Here is a 20057-nt window from a genome sequence, read left to right on the forward strand (position 1 = left end):
TGAAATAATGAGATACCAGCATAGAGCACAGAAGGCTGGTTGTCCTTTTATAATTTTTTCCCAACTATTATAGCTAAAATAGCTGTGTAATTATGGAGATTGCAAAATATGCTAACATAGGACCCAATTCTGCAAATAAGTAAATTACTTTACTCATATGACTAGTTCCATGGAAATGCTTGAAATGCCGCTACCCTGGTATCCTGTGGAATTTCATCTTAGCTTACTCCACATGGCAAGGGCTGTGTGGGAATTAGGATCAGGGATGGAATTGGAAAGCTGCTATTCTCTGCTACTCCACAGAAGTTAATGCTACAAGCAGTATCAACAAGTCCTCTGTGTCTGCTTGTCCCTCTTGAAAGGGGGTGGTTATAATGTACACCGGGGACAGCATGGCTTCATTTGAGGTGGCAGGCAAGCAGGCACAGAGACTGCCATCTGCTTTTCCAAGACCCTTGAGGTTTATAGGTCTCACTTCTTCCCACTCTGATTGCTAATCCTTCCCTTGGTAGGAAGGATGCAGAGAAAATCCCACAAGGAAAAACTTTGTCTTCCGATGATTCCCCTTCCACAGGTCTTTCTGCAGGGCATGAGCACCTGGTCCAGAGCTACTAGCTATTTTCCTCATTGCACATGCTTAATGACTCACTCATAATATTGTTTCTGCTATGCATATCGGCATGAGACAATTATCATGTCTCAGTTGATCTGCTTAGGGTTAAATGGGTTATATTTAAATGATAAGATGGGACTTCTGCTTATAGCACTTTATTTTTATTTTTAAGTGTCAACAACCTTTTGAAATCTTATCAAAAGCAATTCTGAGATGTTCTTTTGCTTTGATGTAGCTGTTAGTCACTAGCAGGAAATCAAAGCCTGCATTTTCTTTTCATCTGCCTGTATTTTTATTTCAGTGGTATCAGTTAATGTAAGACAGCTATGAGCATAATGTATACATGAGGAGAGGTTTGATGAGGCAAACTGTTAAATGTCATAACAGGTTTCTTTTCCTCCTGCAGGTATCCAATTCGTTTGGTTGTCACATAAAAGAATGTGGCTTGAGCTGATCATTCTTTTAAAGTTTGGTAGGTGCAAATACTTTACACATGTCCAGGCTAAACCTTTTTGGTTAATATTGTGTAATTTACATATTTTCCCAGCCTTTCATTACATTGCTTCATCTTTGCTCTAGTGATACACAAAGTGTTTTCAATGGTTATTAAATTCTACTGAAATATAGTCCTGGTAAGACACAGGTGCAACACTCCAATGACTCCTCTTTCCAGTACCTGCATTCCAAAGACCTGATTCAAAGTTCATTAAAGTCAAAGGAAACCCTCCCATTGTATTCAATAGGCTTTGGGTCAGGCCCTAAAACAGATAACCCATGCCTGCCAACAGGCATAAATGTGAATCTGGGAAGCAAAGTAGGGCAAACCAAACACTCCTATTACTTGACTATGGAAAATGCTTGTAAGTAAACTGCCTGTCTGAAGTATATCCTAAGCCATAAATTGAAGTTTGACAGTTCAGCACTCCCTACAAACACTCTTAATTGATGCTAGTCTGCTATTTCTAACACTGCATTAATAATCTCTCTAGTTTCCCTTAGTATCCTAAAACACAATTTTTATCAGAAGTTGAGCCAAGCAGAGTTAAACAATGATGCCTCCAAGGCTCCCATTCCTGTTCAATGTTTCAGGACAGAACTTGCCTAAAAGGGTAAAACCCTGCAAGGAAAATCTTAACTTACTGGGAGGAAAATATTGAAAGTCATGTCAGGCAATGCAAGCCATAAAGCTTTGTGATTATCTGATTCCTAATTATTTCTGTTCCTAAACGTCCATCTTATCCTGGAAAATGTGGGGTATGGAGACCAAAGCTAGGGGTTCAATTCAAGTCATCTGACAAGCTGAGGAATCACTGACTTGGATTCCAATCTCAGTTACGTTGGTATAAATCTGGAGCATTTCAACTGCAATCAGCAGAGTTACTCCAGATTCATATTAATGTAAATGAGGTCAGACTCTGGCCCTGTGTATGGGGTCACCTGTGATGTTATCAGTAATACCTCATCAGTGCTTGCTATATCTACATATGAAGCACAAAGCATAACAAATTATTAGTGCCTGGCAGTTTCACATATTTATTGCACGATGTAATATTGATCAAAATTTTAGCACTGATATGCAATATGCTAGTTACCAATTTATTTATAATTATCTGCAGCAGGTGGGTTCAGACTGGAAATAAGGCACACATTTTTAACAGGGAGGGGAATTAACCATTGGAACAACCTACCAAGGGTTGTGTTAGATTCTCCATCATTGGCAATGTTTAAAAGACATGGTCTACTTCAAACAGGAATTAGTTTGGGGAAGTTCTTATGGCCTGTGTTATACAGGAGGTCAGACAAATGGTCCATTCTGGTCTTGGAATCTATGAACCTATGAATTAGAGAAGCTCTTTTGAATCCTATCAAGCAGCTTAAACAAAGGACAAAAGGAAAGTGTAGACAAAGGACAATTCAGGTGACGTTGCAGTGTAGCTGCTTTTCTCTGGAGCATATAGCTGAGTATGTCACAACACCATTACAGCTGTATTTGTCTTTTGTGTTCAGTGCTGTTTAGTCTCCTGCATGCAGAGGATGAATGTAATAGTGGCTCCTGTCATCCAACCGTTGGCGATCTTCTGGTGGGTCGCAGTGAGCAACTAACAGCCTCATCAGTTTGTGGACTGACTGGCCCTCAGAAATACTGCATTATAGGCTACCTCGAGGTTGGTTTATTCTTATTCATAAAATAACTACACAATACATAATAATAAGATGCTACATAATAATAAAATGCTTCTAGATATGTTTAAATAATTGTCAGATGACAAGAATACACCTGGTGAAATTATATATTCCATTAGGGCAGGAAGATAGCTTGGTAGTAGCCTTCAAGGTGATGTTTAATTTCTCAACAGAAATGGCAATGCATTAGTGAGACATAAGAACAGCCATATTGGGTCAGACCAATGGTCCTCTAACCCAGTATCCTGTCTTCCGACAGTGGCCAATACCGGGCCATGTTGTAGGAGCAGCAGTGATCTGTATGCTCTGTATGACTATGCTCTGTATAACCTGTAGGTTCAAAAGGTCTGTTACACCTCTTCCCCCCCTCCCCTTTTGTCTCCTCTCCCTTTTTGAATACCTGTGAAGTGGCTTTCCCCCTCCCCGCTCCTTCCTGGAATGGTTGTGGGATGAATGGGCTGCTTGAGCAGCTGGAAGATCAGAAGAGCTTGCAGGTAGACAAGGTGGCTGGGACTCTGATTAGGCAGTGATCAAATGCCCAATGTATGGACACTACCCAAGGTGGAGTGTAACCAACCAGATGTGGCCAAGTCATCTCTAGTCACGGGCCATGAGGAGCAGGTCCTTAAAAGGGGAAGGGACCATGTGCTCGGGAGTGCACTCATAAGATTGTACCTCCTGTGAGGGCCCTTCACCCGGACTGCCTGGCCAGTGGTTCGCCACATTGCATTCCATCGTGCCTCGGGAAGACTTACCTTCATCGCACCATACATCGCTGCACTGTGGGACACTTACGTTGAAGGATCCTGACACCTCCAGTGCTGTGCCTGTCCTGGGTGCGTGAGTATGCAAGTGTGAGTGTGACCCCCCCACACACACACTTCTTCTGAGCTTAGCTATCAGTATAATAAACGTGCTGCTTTCTGCCAAACTCTGGTGGGTCATTAGTCCTCCCTAAGCTTACTAGCTGGCCCGATTTCAGGTAACATTTCAGAGGGAATGAACAGAACAGGCAATCAGCAAGTGATCTATCCTCTGTTGTCCACTCCCAGCCTCTGGCAGTCAGACGCTAGGGATACCCAGAGCATAGAGTTCATCCCTGACCATCTCGGCCAATAGCCATTGATGGACCTATCTTCCATGAACTCACCTAGTTCTTTTTTTAACCCCGTTACAGTTTTGGCCTTCACAACATCCCCTGGCAACAAGTTCCACAGGTTGACTGTTCAAGGAAGTAGTGTGATGAAGTACTTCCTTTTGTTTGTTTTTAAACCTGCTGCCTATTAATTTCATTGGGTGACCCCTGGTTCTTGTGTTATGTGAAGGGGTAAATAACACTTCCTTGCTCACTTTCTCCCCACCATTCATGATTTTATAAACCTCTATCATATCACCCATTCGTCATCTCTTTTCAAGCTGAAAAGTCCCAGTCTTTTTAATCTTCCATACCCTTAAATCATTTTTTTCCCTTCTCTGTACCTTTTCCAATTCTAAAATATCTTTTTTGAGATGTGGCAACCAGAACTGCATGCAGTATTCAAAGTGTGGGTGTACCATGGTTTTATATAGTGGCATGATGATATTTTCTGTCATCTTATCTATCCCTTTCTTAATGATTCCCAACATTCTGTTAGCTTTTTGGACTGCTGTTGCACATTGAGCAGATGTTTTCAGAGAACTATCCACAATGACTCCCAAGATCTTTTTTGAGTTTTGACAACTAATGTAGACTGCATCATTTTGTATGTATAGTTGGGATTATGTTTTACAATATACATTACTTTGCATTTATCAAAATTGAATTTCATCTACCATTTTGTTACCCAGTCACCCAGTTTTGTGAGATCTCTTCGCAGTCTATCAGGACTTAATTATCTTGAGTAGTTTTATATCATCTGCAAATTTTGCCACCTCACTGTTCACCTATATTTTTTCCAGATCATTTATGAATATGTTGAACAGTACTAGTCCTAGTACAGATTCCTGGGGGACACCACTGTTCACCTCCTTCCATTCTGAAAACGGACCATTTATTCCTACCCTTTGTGTCCTGTCTTTTTTTAACCAGTTACTGCTCCGTGAGAGGATTGTCCCTCTTATCCCATGACTGCTCAGTGTATTCACAAATGAATACATGAATCTCCAGTAACACTTTGCTGCTGCTGTCCTCAAGTAGTTTTCCTGTAAAATGCCTCATAAAGGCAAACATACACCGTATATGTCAGTCTGATGGGCATTCATGCATGTGAAGAATGTAGTTTTGTAAGGCTACGTCTACACTTCAAGCTGGAGGTGTGAATTCCAGTTCAAAGAGACATGCCCTCACTAGCTCTGATTGAGTCAGCACACTAAAAATAGGGTAGCCGTGTTGTTGTGAGGAGCTAGCCACCCAAGTACATACCTATCCGAGAAGTATATATTTGAGGTGGCTAACTCTTCCCATGGCTCATGCCACCACAGCTATGCTCTACCTTTAGTGAGCTAGTGTCATAAATATAAAGGGAAGGGTAAATACCTTTAAATCCCTCCAGGCCAGAGGAAAAACTCTTTCACCTGTAAAGGGTTAAAAAGCTAAGACAACCTCGCTCGCACCTGACCACAATGACCAATGAGGAGACAAGATACTTTCAAAGCTGGAGGGGGGGAAACAAAGGTTCTCTCTGTCTGTGTGTTGCTTTTGCCAGGACCAGAGCAAGAATGCAGGTCAGAACTCCTGTAAAAAGTCAGTAAGCAATCTAGTTAGACATAAATTAGATTCTGTTTTGTTTAAATGGCTGATAAAATAAGCTGTGCTGAATGGAATGTATATTCCTATTTTTGTGTCTTTTTGTAACTTAAGGTTTCGCCTAGAGGGATTCTCTATGTTTTGAATCTGATTCCCCTGTAAGGTATTTACCATCCTGATTTTACAAAGGTGGTTCTTTTACTTTTTCAATTAAAATTCTTTTTTTAAGAACATGATTGCTTTTTCATTGTTCTTAAGATCCAAGGGTTTGGGTTTGTGTTCACCTATGCAAATTGGTGAGGATTTTTATCAAGCCTTCCCCAGGAAAGGGTTTGTAGGGCTTGGGGGGATTTTGGGGGGGAAAGACATTTCCAAGTAGGCTCTTTCCCTGTTATATTTGTTAAACGCTTGGTGGTGGCAGCAATAAAGTCCAGGGACAAAAGGTAAAATAGTTTGTACCTTGGGGAAGTTTTAACCTAAGCTGGTAAAAATAAGCTTAGGGGGTTTTTCATGCAGGTCCCCACATCTGTACCCTGGAGTTCAGAGTGGGAAAGGAACCTTGACAGCTAGTCTGGGTATGTCTTCTCGAGCTGGGAATTACACCTCCAGCCCAAAGTGTAGACATACCCCCAGTGGCAAGATTTTGTTTCTTGTGTACTGCACCTGTAAGTCTTTTGGGTGCCTAAATGCCTTTCAGGATCTAATCCTAATGCCCACTGACTTCAATGGAGTTAAGCACCTAAACACCTTCGGGGTTCAGGGCCTAAGAGTCTGCTGGATGCAGTTGCCATTTTGTGTTCAGTTTAGATGTAGTGTGTTGCAGAGAAGACACATACACAATGTGCTCTCTTATGTTGTTTTGTTGTGTAATTTAAAATAAAAAGTAATTAATTGAGCAATCATTATTTGTGTATGAAAAACATAACAGTGTGTGTATGCTCTTTGACTGTGCAGGGAGGTTGGGCTGATCTCCCTGACAGTTTTTGTGAACATAAGAGAGGAATAGGAGCCAGCATGAGCAAACACAGCATTCCCCTGAAAAAGCTGCTAAAACTGTCAGTTCTGACATTGAGATACATTTATTTGGGTTGTTGTAATTCAATGAGTTGCAATGAATTCAAAGCTGTTTGCACTAGAGGACCATACACTCATTACCTTGACAGATGCATCTTGTCCTCTTCCACATGGCTGCAGTGGGCCTCGCCAGCACTAAAATCAGTCTGGCTTTGCCACATAAGGGGCTGGATGCATAGAAAAGTGCAGAGGGAGTCTGCACCCTCTGGATGCCATGGAGCCCAGCTCTGAAGGGACCCACATCTCTGTGCAGCCGAGCTTAGGTGACAGGGAAGTGATGGATAGCGCTATGCGGATCCAACAGTCATTGCCTCTTATCAAACTTCCTACTGATATAAATGGGAGTTTCCCTGAGCAAGGGTTTCAGGACATGGTCCCATGAAGTTAATGAATCATCATGAGAAAATATTTTTCACTAAATACCAGATGTGAACTGCAGAGGAAGTTAATGAGACATTACTCATTTTAGAGGTAATTTTAAAATGACTATTTATCACCTTCTGGTCAAGGACTGTGACATGTTTAAAGTATAATATACTGCAGAAGTAAGAGAGTCGGATGGTACATATCAAGCTAGTGCAGGTCAACTTATTCATTGTAAATCAGTGATCTGATCAATTTAACCACTTTTTCCATTCTCAAATAGTTTGTGAATCAGTCCTATTTTCTGTGAATCTCTTCACTTTTTGTAATTATCCACCAAATAGTGTGAATGAACAATTCTCAGGCAACATGGTTATTCATGAGCTATTCCCTATAACTATTTACTCTGTTTTTTTGTGTGGCCTCAGATGCACATGTTGTTTCTGATCCCTGACTGGTTGACTGCAACTTTTTAACGAGGAGATTGAAGAATGAGAAATAATGAATAGTAAATAATCTTGTTTCTTCATGCCTACCTTTGATATCATGTGAATATGGTATTGTTAAGATGAACAGCCATTCTTGAGACATTAGTACAATGATTTGTGTGATTTGACAATGGTTAAGTGTCATGTCCTCTCTAGTTATTATTTTGCATAGAAGATAAGAGCCTACTACTGCTATCACCTAATGGGATTATTCCTTCAAATCAAAGAGAGGAGGCCTGTGCTTTGGGGGCTTGACTCTTGTGACAGGGTCAGGCCAGATGGCTATAGGAGAGTAATTTTTTTTTGAAGCAAAAGATATTTTTATTTGCATAACACACTTACAAAGTAAAAACAGCAGCATATGCAATGTGTAACACAGCAACCTATCACAATTGTTTTCTCATTAGCTTCAGGGGAGGGAAGTGTTCAAGTTTGCCTGGGCCCAGAGTGGGGGGCTTCCTCAACTCTTGTGGTCTTCCACCCTTCCGAGTTACTTGGTGGCCCAGAGCGAGGGGACTTCATTGACTCTTGTGGTCTTCCACCCCCTCGAGTTACCTGGCGCCACGCCCGAGCGTCACCAACAATTCCCTCCTCTGAAAGCACCCGACAAGAGGGGCAGGCTGTGGGGTGGACAATCTGGGGGGGGGCACATGCACCCACGTGTGAAAGGACCCCTCTAGGGTGGTGGTGTCCGCAGCAGCAATGGCTGGGGCTGGGGTCCCTTACTCTCTCCCCCAATCAAAGGGTCAGACAAAGGGAACCGGACGTGGACACCAAGCAGAGAACCTCGGACAGCGTCCACCGCTCCTTAAAAGCATCAAGGGAGTCGGTGGACGCCGCCCAGAGGAACTCCGCCCAGATACATGAATGGACCGAGGATCGTAAAACGGCTCCACAGTCACAGGAAACTCCATCGGCTAACCTCCTCTCTCTGGTTTTATAGATGGCCATTTTAGCCAGGGCCAGGAGGAGGTTAACTAGGAGATCCCGCAACTTTGTGAGGCCACAGATGGGGAGTGCATAAATAAAAAGGTGAGGGGAAAAATGCAACCAAAAACATAATAGGAGATTTGTGAGGAGCTGGAACAGGGGCTGCAGCCTGACGCACTCCAAATATATGTGCGCCAGGGTTTCCCTCACACCACAAAAGGGACAAGTATCTGGGATGGGGGTGAACCACTCCAAGTACATGCCCGTGCTCACAGCTCCGTGAAGGAGCCGCCAACTGATGTCCCCAACGGGCCTCGGAACCAAGGTGGAATATAGGCTGGCCCACCGGGGCTGCTCACCCTCCAAAGGTGGCAGAAGGTCTCGCCACTTTGTGTCGGGGCAGGACACTAGGGTGAGGGCGTGAAGGTTGTGGAGCGCGATGTTTCCTTGGCTCGGTTTAGAAGCGTACCGGCTGCAGTTCATGCAGCCGGCTCGCAGTGAAGGGGTGGGGGGGTAGATTGGATCTGCGGGGCAGGGGTCCAATTAAAAAGTCCAGAGGGCCTGGGGTAGAGGGTGGGCGGGGCGTGTCCTTGAGCAGGACCTGGTCAAGGTAAGCTCGAGCAGCGGGCGGCAAAGCGGCCTTCACCTCCTGAAGTACGCGCCGGGGGGGTACAAGGTCTGGAGAGCCCCATACGCCAGGCGAGCGTCAGGGGATCCAGCCAGTCTCCCCAGTCGTAGTCCAGGAGGTCTCTGACTCTCGTGACATCTGCCAGGATCAAGCTCTGGCGCATCGAGCGGGACTCCGCTACCTGCACACGGAGCTGGGGGTTGTGTAGCAGGGGCTCCGCGAGGAGATCTACTCCCTCGGTGGCCACCATGGACCTGGTCGTTAAAAGCAGTTTCCAAATCCGGAGGAGGTCCTGGTAGAAGACTGGCAGCCCGAAGAGGTCTTGCGGAAGACCTCCCGGATGGAGATAAAAGAGCTGCCGGTCATATCAGAGCCCTCGGATGCAGCGCAGGATGACGTGCGCCAGTGTGTTCCACGCCAAACTGCCTGCACCATAGAGGAGCCTCTGTAGGGCCTGGAAGCGGAAGACACGGACCTGAGTGTGTAGACACTTCAGGCCCTGTCCTCCTTCCCTCAGGGGTAGATGAAGAACCCCGACAGGGGCCCAGTGTGTTCCTGACCAAAAGAACCCCAGAATCAATGTCTGGAGGTTGGTCAGGAAACCCGGGGCTGGGATCAGGGTGTTGAGCCGGTACCAAAGCATAGACAGGACTAGTTGATTAAGCACCAGCGCTCTCCCTCGGAGGGAGAGACATAGGAGTAGTTCCGTCCATTTCCGGAGCTGCTCTATCACCCTGCCCCTAAATTTTCCCAGTTCTCCGGTGGAGAGGGATGCATGGCAGAAAGGTAAATACCGAGGTAGAGCAGCGGACCCGCGCTCCACCAGATGGTCTGAAGCGCGGGTGGGAGGGAGCTCGCCTGCCGCCAGTCTCCTACCACCAAGCCAGAGCTCTTGACCCAGTTGACCCGGGTGGAGGAGGCTGCCGAATAGATGGCCTGGCAAGCCTCCACCCACGCCAAGTCGCCGGGGTCCTGGATCACAAGGAGCATGTCATCGGCGTACGCCAACAGGACCAGCCACAGCTCCGGCTCCCGCAGCACCAACCCTGTCAACCTCCTGCGGAGGAGAAAGAGGAAGGGCTCGATCGCCAGAGCGTACAGCTGGCTCGAGAGGGGGCACCCCTGCCGTACTCCTCGCCCGAAGCTGACCGGTTCAGTCAGGGTCCAGTTGAGCTTAACCAGACACTCTGCGGAGGCGTACAGCACCCGGAGAAAACCCACAAACTGGGGTCCAAAGCCAAACGCCTGCAGAGTGCTCAGGAGGTACCCGTGGTCCACCTTATCAAATGCCTTCTCCTGTTCTAGGGACAGGAGGACAAACGACAGACCGTCTCTACGCCCGAGTTCCAAAAGGTCCCGAACCAGAAATAGGTTATCAAAGATGCGGTCTGGAATAGTGTAGGTCTGGTCTGGGTGGATCACGTCCGCCAGCACAGACCCTAGCTGCAGCGAGATTGCTTTTGCTACGATTTTGTAGTCCGTGCTGAGGAGTGAGACGGGACGCCAATTTCGTAAATCGCGGAGGTCCCCCTTCTTCCGCAATAAGGCGAGCACAGCTCGCCTGCACGAGAGAGGGAGGACCCCGCTCTGCAGAGACTCGGCCCAGATGGTGACTAGATCTGGGCCGAGGACGTCCCAAAACACGCGGTAGAACTCCACAGTCAGCCTGTCCATGCCTGGAGACTTATTAGTGGGCATATGACGGAGGGCTTCCGAGAACTCGGCCAGAGCGAGAGGCAACTCTAGCTGGTCTTGGTCGCTCGCGCTGACCGTAGGGAGCTCCACCCAAAGCACTCTGCAAGCGCTAGGGTCGGTCGGATCCGGGGAGAAAAGACTTGCGTAGAAGGCTTGGGCCCTCCCGCACATCTCTGCCGGGTCCGTGAGGGGGGTGCCGTCTTCTGCCAGGAGGCAGGTGACGTGTTTCTTGGCCCCCCTTGTTTTCTCCAGGGCATAGAAGAAGCGGGAGCTGTGATCCATCTGCTGAAGGAGGCGGATGCGGGATCGAACAAAGGCGCCCCTGGCCCGATGGTCCTCGAGGGCCTGGAGTTCCTTCCGCTTCTCCCAGCACGCTCCGCAGAGGAGCGGGTCTTCGGGGCTCGTGGCCAGACACCTCTCCAGCTCTAAGACCTCCTGTTCCAACTGCTCTATCGCCACATTTCTCTGTCGGCTGGTGCCCCGAGTGTAGTCGCGGCAGAAAAGCCGGACGCGCACCTTCCCCAGGTCCCACCATTGCCGCGCCGAGGGAAAGGCATGCCGCTGCCCTCACCGGGCCAGCCAGAATTCCCAGAAGGACATCACGATGCCCTCATCCTCCAACAGGCTGTTGTTAAAATGCCAATAGGCCGGCCCTGGCCTCTGCACACAGAGGGAGGCTGTCACGGTGGCTAGGTGATGGTCAGAAAATGGGGCCAGCCGAATGCTGGAGGAATGGGCTTGTGAGAGATGGAAGCGTGATAGATAAATACGGTCCAACCGGGAGTGGCTCGACCGATGGGCTTCCACCCGGACAAAGGTGAACGTGGAAGTGTCATCCGAGTGGTGGTCATGCCTGATGTCCACTAGGGAGTGATGTTCAACTATCTCCCGGAGTGTGTCTGTGGTGGCCGGGCACTGCTCAGTCCCTGAGCAGTCTCGCTTCTTGAGGGTGGTATTAAAATCCCCTCCCAGGACCAGGCACTCGTGAGAACCTAAGGTGCCGAGGAAGGCGGACGCCTGCTGATAGAATTGCAGCCACTCCGGGCCCGATGTTGGGGCATAGACGTTAACGAGGTTAACCACGAGCCCCTCTATACGGACCTGGAGATGCAGCAGGCAACCCTGCATGGCCTCGGCAACCCCTAGCACCTCGGGCCGTAGGTCGGGGGAGAACAGGGTCACCACTCCAGCTTGCCGAATCGTGGAATGGTTAAAGTAGACCCTGTCCGGAGGAAAAAAATCCCCCCATCGCTGGAGAGCAAGCTGTTGCGGGAGCCATGGACATCCTCTAAAAACTTCCGCAGCTCTCCTCGCAGCTCATAGGGAGGTGGGGTTACGGTTTCCCAGTTGTTCCCCGGTGGGGCCCTTGGTGCAGCCCTGTGGTCCACTAAAACGGACAAGCAGGGTGCGGACCCCCGACGGGGTGCCTGATGGGCTGGAGCTTCTAGGCCCACCTCAAGCTCTGGGGCGATAGGGGGCAGTGGAGGGAAAATAGCAGCCCCAATGGGTCGGGGCAGGAGAACGCAAAGGCCGCTCCCTGGGGGTCATCGGTTGGAAAAGGGAAGGAGACAGCCCCGGGGGCGGCGATAACATCGCAGGAGGTAGACTGGATAGGGGTAGGGAAACAGAAACAGCAGTTAGGGGGAGGGAGCATGGGGAAAAGAGGGGTGGAGTGAAGTCGCCCAAATCGAGGTTTTCTGGCAAAAGGTCGTCTTCCCCCTGGGTGACCAGGGTCAGATCTAGGGCCTCGATCTCCTCGAACATGGAGGAGAGGACACTTTCCGTCACCCTGGGGGTTCTCCCCGCTGGCACCTGCCACGATGGTTGCCTCGGGGTTCACGGGGGCTTCGGGTAGTGTCGGGACAGAAGGGGCTTCCTTAAGGGTCTCGGAGGGGAGGGTCTCCCTTGGAGGGGAAACACTACCTTCCAGTGCTACCACGTCTTTCCCGGCTGACACTGGTGGATGGGACGCACTTGTGGGCAAAGCGGAAGGTTCGGCATTGGTGCCCCCCTTCCTGGTCTTCCGGGGGGCCTCTGCCTTGGGTAGATGAGGCGGAGCTCGAGCCTTCCGCTTGCCTCACTTCCCCTGGACTAGGGCCCAGCCCTCCATGGCATCATCTGGGGGCTGGTTAGCAGGGGTCGTATCAGGGGGTAAAGACGATGGCTCAGGGGCTTGGTGGAGGGACGGTGGGGTGGCATAAGGGAGGGAGGATTCTCCCTGGGGCAGGCTTTCTCCCATGCCTGGTGGTATCTCTGCCACACCCTCCTCCATAGGCCCCGCCAGATTGTCAGCAGCGAAGGCGGTGTTCTCCCTCTCATCTGGGCGTTGTAGGGGAGGTGCCCCTTGGGCCTGAGCGGGAGAAGTGGTGGTCCAAAGAGGAGGGGGGGCGGGTTCGGGTATCGGAAGGCCAAGGGCGTCGGCAATGATGGGGCCGATGTCCTGCCAGGTCTTGGGGATCCCAGGTGCTCATCCTTGCTGGGATAAGGGGCAGTCCCTCCAGACATGCCCTGACGCCCGGCAGAGGTAGCACCAGGCTTCCCACATGGAGAAATACACCCGGTAATGGGCCCCCTGGTGGGGGACTAGGAAGGACCCCTCGAGCGCCTCTCCATCACGCACCGCCGATGGCAGTAGAAGCTGCACTTGCCGGCAGAAGGAAAAGATGTGACAGAGGGTGGGGTCCTTGCAGCCCAACAGGAGAGGGCTGATGACAGAATCAGGTTTCCCCAGGGTGGAAAGGGTGGGTAACAGGGCAGCATCGGGGAGAAAAGGAGGGACAGAGGTCAGGACCAGGTGGACGCCCAGGTCCTCCAGCAGCTCTAGGGGGACAAACACCCTGCCCCACTGCCAGGCCCCTCTCCACTACCTCCTGGGCGGCAGCCTCTGATGCTAAGAAGAAGACGACCTTCCCATACATTTTGGAGGCCGCCACAATGGCCGAGGGCCCCACCACCCTTGCCAACGCCCGCAAGTAGGTCTCCATGTGGGGCAAGGCGGGCACCAGGAGGCATCGGACACCATGCTTCCTTGTCATGGTGGGGAAGGGGCCCCGGCCGCTGTTGATGGAGGCGGAGGCGGTGGACAGGAGAGATGACGAGGCAGCAGGTGGGGGGGCTGCCGCCGCCCGGGCATACATCCTGGGGGGTGAGAGAGGGACACCTGCAGAGCCGGTGGAGAGGGCAGTGGGGAGGGATGCCGTGGTCGATGCGGGGCCGCAGCAGTGGGGGTGGCCCCTGCCACGGAGGGCCTGGTGGTTTTAGCGGAGCCCTTCCCCTTCTTCTTGCCCTGGCCTTTCCTGCCGGCTGGGGGGCTCTCCTAGAGTCTGGGGAGGTGGTGGGCATAGCAGCAGCGGAGGTCACCCTGGTGTCCTCCATTGCCAATGCCCCAGTGGGGGCGGTGGCAGGTGGTTAACTGGAGTTGGGGTCAGGTAAAAAGGGACAGACTGTGGGATGGGCAGTTCGAGGGGGGGCACATGAACCACCGTACGCTTGTCCAGAGAGTCCTGTTTGGTTGGCTGGTGCTTCTGGCCCACATGGTGGAATCAGGGCGAGCAGCTAAGTCCAGAGGCAGATGTTAAACAGCCAGCAATGACGATGGAGGGGGCAGTGATGAGGATAGCAGTGTATGGGAGGGGGGAGACACAGATGGATCGGGGGGCAGCTCCGTGCCACATCCCCTGTGTCCCTACAAACACAGTCACGACACAGTCAAGGCCTCCCCCCTCACAAGAGCACAGTTTGAAAGTTACTCAGTCTTGGGCCCCCTCCACGGCGATTTGTAGATTCCCCGGGAGGTGTTCCTCCGGTAGACGGCTGTTTCCCTTCCTTGTCCGGGCTTTCGTTTTCGCAGCTCCAACATTCCAGGGATGCCGGAGCAGGTGATAAGAAATTCTCTCAGCCGGAGATGGGTCCACAAACAAACAGCAAGCGGCTGGGTCTGGGGGCTGGGTCCTTCCACTCCCCCCCTCCGGGGAGCGGGTCAGCAGGCCCCCCCTCTATCGGGGGGGGGTTCAGCTGGAGCAGCAGCAGCGTCCGAGGGCGGGCGGGCGGGGGAGGGGGGCTAACAGCCGGCCGGCAGCTGGCCAGCACTCTAGCAACAGCAGAGAAAGAAAAAAAAACAACAAAAGAAAAGAAAGGGGGAGAGCATCTGGCCCGGTCAGGGGGGGAGCCGAAGCAGGGGCAAAAAGCAAGAAAAGCCCAGGCCAGAGGGCAGCAGTAGGAGAGCAGGCTATGTAGGTCCCTTTTCCCTGGGTAAGGTAACAGGGAAGGTGTTTTTTTTTTTTTTTTAAACAGAAAAGAAGTTTATTTGTAACACTTACAAGAATTACCAAAGGAAACAAAACAACGCAAACAGAAGGTATAACACAGCAGCTTTCAGGAGGGAGAAGTGTTCAGGCTAGCCTGGGCCCAGAGTGGGGGGGCTTCCTCGATACTTGTGGTCTTCCACCCTCCTGAGTTACCTGGTGGCCTAGAGCGGGGGGGCTTCCTCGACACTTGTGGTCTTCCACCCCCTCGAGTTACCTAGTGCCGCGCCCAGTGTCACCAATCCCCCCTCTCCTGAGAGTGCCCGGTAAGATGGGCATGGCTGCGGGGTGGGCGGTTTAGGGGTGGGGGGGGTAGACACTCATGTATTATAGGACCCCTCTTAGATGACAGTAATGATGGTATCCACAGCGGCAACGGCTGGGGCTGGCGTCTCTCGCTCTTCCCCTCAATCAAAGGGTCAGACGGAGGGAACCGGATGGGGTCACCGAGAAGAGAACCCCGGACAGTGCCCACTGCGCCTCGAAGGCGTCAATAGAGCCGGTGGATGCCGCCCAGAGGAACTCCGCCCGGATACGTGAATGTACTGAGGATCGGAAAAAGGCCCCACAATCGCAGGACGTTTCATGGGCCAACCTCCTCTCTCTGGTTTTATAAATGGCTGTTTTAGCCAAGGCTAGGAGGAGGTTGACCAGGAGATCCCGCGATTTTGTGGGGCCACGGAAGTGTATAAATAAAAAGGTGAGGGGAGAAATGGAGCCAGAAGCGCAATAAAATATTTGTGAGGAGCCGGAAAAGGGGCTGCAATCTGGCACACTCTAAATATACATGCGCCAGGGTTTCCCTCACATTACAAAAAGGGCAAGTATCCGGAATAGGGGTAAACCGTGTCAGAAACACGCCCGTGCTCACAGCTCCGTGAAGGAGCCGCCAACTGATGTCCCCGACGGGCCTCGGGAGCAAGGTGGAATACAGGCTGGCCCGTCGAGGTTGCTCACCCTCCAAAGGTGGCAGGAGGTCCCGCCACTTTGTATTGGGGCGGGGCACCAGGGTGTGGGCGTGAAGGGTGTGAAGCGTGACTGTGTATAAATATTTCTGTGGTGCTATTTGAAAACTGACCGGCTGCAGTTCATGCAGCTGGCTTGCAGTGAAAGGGTGAGGGGTTTGTTGGGATCAGCAGGGTAGGGGCCCAATGGAGAGTTCCGGCGGGCTTGGGGTAGAGGATGGGTGGGGTGCGCCCTCGCGCAAGGCTCAGTTGACATAAGCCCGAGCAGCGGGGGTCAGAGCGGCCTTCACCTCCTGAAGCACACACCGGGGGGTACGAGGGCTGGAGAGCCCCATGCGCCGAGCGAGCGTCAAGGGATCCAGCCAGTCTCTCCGGTCGTAGTCCAGGAGGTCTCCGACCCTCGTGACTTCCGCCAGGACCAACCTCTGGCACACCGGGCAAGACTCCGCCGCCTGCACACGGAGTTGCGGATTGTGCAGCAGGGGCTCCATGAGGAGATCTGCTCCCACGGTGGCCGCCATGGACCTGGTCATTTGAAACAGTTTCCAGGTCCAGAGGAGGTCCTGGTAGAAGACCGGCAGCCTGGAGAGGTCTCGCGGAAAACCTCTCGGACAAAGATAAAAGAGCTGCCGGTCGTATCGGAGCCCTTGGAAGCGGCGCAGGAAGGCGTGCGCCGGTATGCTCCACGCCGAACTACTTGTACTATAAAAGAGCCTCTGCAGGGCCTGGAGGCAGAAAACGCGGACCTGAGTGTACAGACACTTCAGGCCCTGCCCTCCTTCCTTCAGGGGTAGATGAAGAACCCCAACAGGGGCCCAGTGCATTCCTGACCAGAAAAACTCTAGAATCAATCTCCAGAGGTGGGTCAGGAAACCCGGGGCCGGGGCCAGGGTGTTGAGCCGGTACCAGAGCGTGAACAGGACTAGTTGGTTAAGCACCAGTGCTCTCCCTCGGAGGGAGAGACATCAGAATAGCCTTGTCCATTTCTGGATCCGCTCTATCACCCCGCCCTCTAAATTTTGCCAGTTCTCTGGCGGGGAAGGGTGCGTGGCAGAAAGGTAAACGCCGAGATAGAGCAGTGGACACGCACTCCACTGGATGGTCTGAAGCGCGGGTGGGAGGGAGCTTACCTGCCGCCAGTCCCCCACCGCCAAGCCAGAGCTCTTGACCCAGTTGACTTGGGCAGAGGAGGCTGCTGAATAGATGGCCTGGCATGCCTCCACTCACGCCAAGTCGCCCGGGTCCTGGACCACGAGGAGTACATCATCGGCGTACGCTGACAGGACCAGCCGCAGCTCCCGCTCCCGCAGCACCAACCCTGTCATCCTCCTGCGGAGGAGACAGAGGAAAGGCTTGATCGCCAGAGCGTACAACTGGCCCGAGAGGGGGCACCCCTGCCGCACTCCTCGCCCGAAGCTGACCGGTTCAGTCAGGGTCCAGTTGAGCCTAACCAAACACTCCGTGGAGGCATACAGCACCCGGAGAAAACTCACAAACTGAGGTCCGAATCCAAACGCCTGCAGAGTGCTCAGGAGGTACCCATGGTCTACTCTATCAAACGCCTTCTCCTGATCAAGAGACAGGAGGGCGAACGACAGACCATCTCTCCGCCCGAGTTCCAAAAGGTCTCGGACTAGAAATAGGTTGTCAAAAATGCTGCGACCTGGGACAGTATAGGTCTGGTCTGGGTGGATCACGTCCGCCATCACGGACCCTAGCCGCAGAGAGATTGCTTTCGCTACGATTTTGTAATCCGTGCTTAGGAGTGAGATGGGACGCCAGTTTCGTAAATCGCGGAGGTCCCCCTTCTTCGTCAATAAGGCGAGCACCTCTCGCCTGCACGACAGAGGGAGGACCCCGCTCTGCAAGGACTCAGCCCAGACAGTGACTAGGTCTGGGCCGAGGATGTCCCAGAACGCGCAGTAAAACTCCACGGTCAGCCCGTCCATGCCCGGAGATTTATTGGTGGGCATGCGACGGAGGGCTTCCGAGAACTCGGCCAGGGTGAGAAGCAGCTCTAGTCGGTCTCGGTCGCCCACACTGACAGTGGGGAGTTCCTCCCAGAGCACCCCGCAAGCGCCAGGATCGGTCGGATCCGGGGAGAAAAGGCTTGTGTAGAAGTCACGGGCCCTCCCACACATCTCCTCCGGATCCGTGAGGGGGGTGCCGTCTTCCACAAGAAGGCAGGTGATGTGTTTCTTGGCCTCCCTCATTTTCTCCAGGGCATAGAAGAAGTGGGAGCCGCGGTCCATCTCCCGAAGGAGGCGGATGCGGGACCGAACGAAGGCACCTCGGGCCCAGTGGTCCTCGAGGGCCCGGAGCTCCTCCTGCTTCTCCCGGCACGCTCCGCAGAGGGACGGGTCCTCGGGGTTGGCGGCCAGGCGCCTCTCCATCTCTAAGACCTCCCGTTCCAACTGCTCTATCGCCGCATTTCTTCGTCGGCTGGTGCCCCGAGTGTAGTCACGGCAGAAGAGCTTGGCGTGCACCTTCCCGAGATCCCACCATCGCCGCACCAAGGGAAAGGCATGCCACTGCTCTCGCCAGGCCAGCCAAAACTCCCAGAAGGACGTCACGAAGCTCTCGTCCTCCAACAGGCTGTTGTTAAAGTGCCAATAGGCCGGCCCCAGTCTCTCTGCATGGAGGGAGACCGTTATGGTGACTAAATGATGGTCGGAGAATGGGGCCGGCCGAATGGCGGAGGAGTGGGCCTGTGAAAGATGGAAACGGGATAAGTAAATACGGTCCAACCGAGAGTGGTGTGACCGATGGGCCTCCACCCGGACAAAAGTGAACATGGAAGTGTCATCTGGGTGATGGTCACGCCAGACGTCCACTAGGGAGTGATGTTCAACTATCCCTCGAAGAATATTCGCGGCGGCCGGGCTCGGCTCGGCCCCTGAACGGTCCCGTTCCTCGAGGGTGGTGTTAAAGTCCCCTCCCAGGACCAGGCACTCGTGCGAATCTAGGGTGCCGAGAAAGTCGGACACCCGCTGATAGAATTGTGGCCGCCTTGAGCTCATTTGTGGGGCATAGATGTTAACAAGATTGACCACGAGCCCCTCCATACGGACTCGAAGGTGCAGCAGGTGGCCCGGCACGGCCTCAGTGACCCCTAGCACCTCGGGCCGTAGGTTGGGGGAGAACAGGGTCGCCACTCCAGCTTGCCAAGTCATGAAGTGGCCAAAGTATACCCCGTCCCCCCACTCCAGCCGCCACCTGTCCTCGGCAGTCGGGTCCGTATGGGTCTCCTGCAGGAAAACTACAGAGTACCCCCCTTCCTGAAGGTAAGAGAGCACCTGGGACCTGCGGAGAGCCATCCTACAGCCCCTGGTATTCAGGGTTGCAATAATAAGAGGCGTCATGCGGAGGGCTGGGGGGGTGGGGGTTTCTTGTTGGTGGGGGTGTTCATGGCCCCCGGCGGGTTGCACAGCAACCCGTGACCCATCCCGTGGATGAGTAGATCGTTTCGGAAGCCGCGGACTCGCTTGTAGGCGGCAGCACCGCGCCTTCCTTGCCCCCTGCCCTCCTGTATAAGGGCCCTTGTGGCCTGGAGGATTTGGTCAAAGTCCCCCATAGCTGAATAGCCAGCTGTACCCTATTGAGGGCGCCACGGGTGTGTTCTAGGAACTTCCGTAGTGCATGCCGCAGCTCATGGGGGGGTGGGGTTACGATTTCCGGGGTATTCCCTGGTGGGGCTCTTAATGCAACCTCGTGGTCTGCTAAGGCGGGTAGGCAGGGTGCGGACCACCGACGGGGCGTCTGACAGGCTGGGGTTATTAAATTCATTTCACGCCTTGGGGTGGAAGGGGATGGCAGGGAAAAAATTGTAACTCCTAATGGGTCGCGACTAGAAAGTGCAAAGACTGCTCCCTGGGGGGAATCTGCGAAGGGCGGGAAGGAAATAACCCCAGGGGTGGCATTAGCATTGCAGGAGGAGGGGAATTGGGCAGGGACGGGGTGGGGGCAGGGGCAGGGGTAAGGCTCTGGGGTTCAGGAGGCAAGCAGCTAAAGGAAAGTGCCTCCTGAGCAGAGTCAAGGGTTAAGGGGTAAGGGAGGGGGCTCCCAGTAATGCTAGGCGCTGGCTCCGT

At 52.4% G+C, this 20057-nt stretch overlaps 1 protein-coding gene across 1 annotated transcript in view; it reads left to right on the forward strand.

The window, feature by feature from the left end:
• Window positions 1-1022: 1022 nt before the first annotated feature.
• Window positions 1023-20057, forward strand: part of LAMB4 (laminin subunit beta 4) — a 98823-nt gene continuing 79788 nt past the window's right edge. Inside the window, exons 1-2 of the mRNA XM_048836315.2 lie at window positions 1023-1085; window positions 2621-2778. Of these exons, the coding sequence (XP_048692272.2) occupies window positions 1052-1085; window positions 2621-2778 (192 nt within the window). The 5' untranslated portion in view covers window positions 1023-1051. The remainder of the gene's footprint in view (window positions 1086-2620; window positions 2779-20057) is intronic.

Source organism: Caretta caretta, chromosome 1 (genome assembly GCF_965140235.1).
Source record: "Caretta caretta isolate rCarCar2 chromosome 1, rCarCar1.hap1, whole genome shotgun sequence".
Lineage (NCBI taxonomy): Eukaryota > Metazoa > Chordata > Testudines > Cheloniidae > Caretta > Caretta caretta.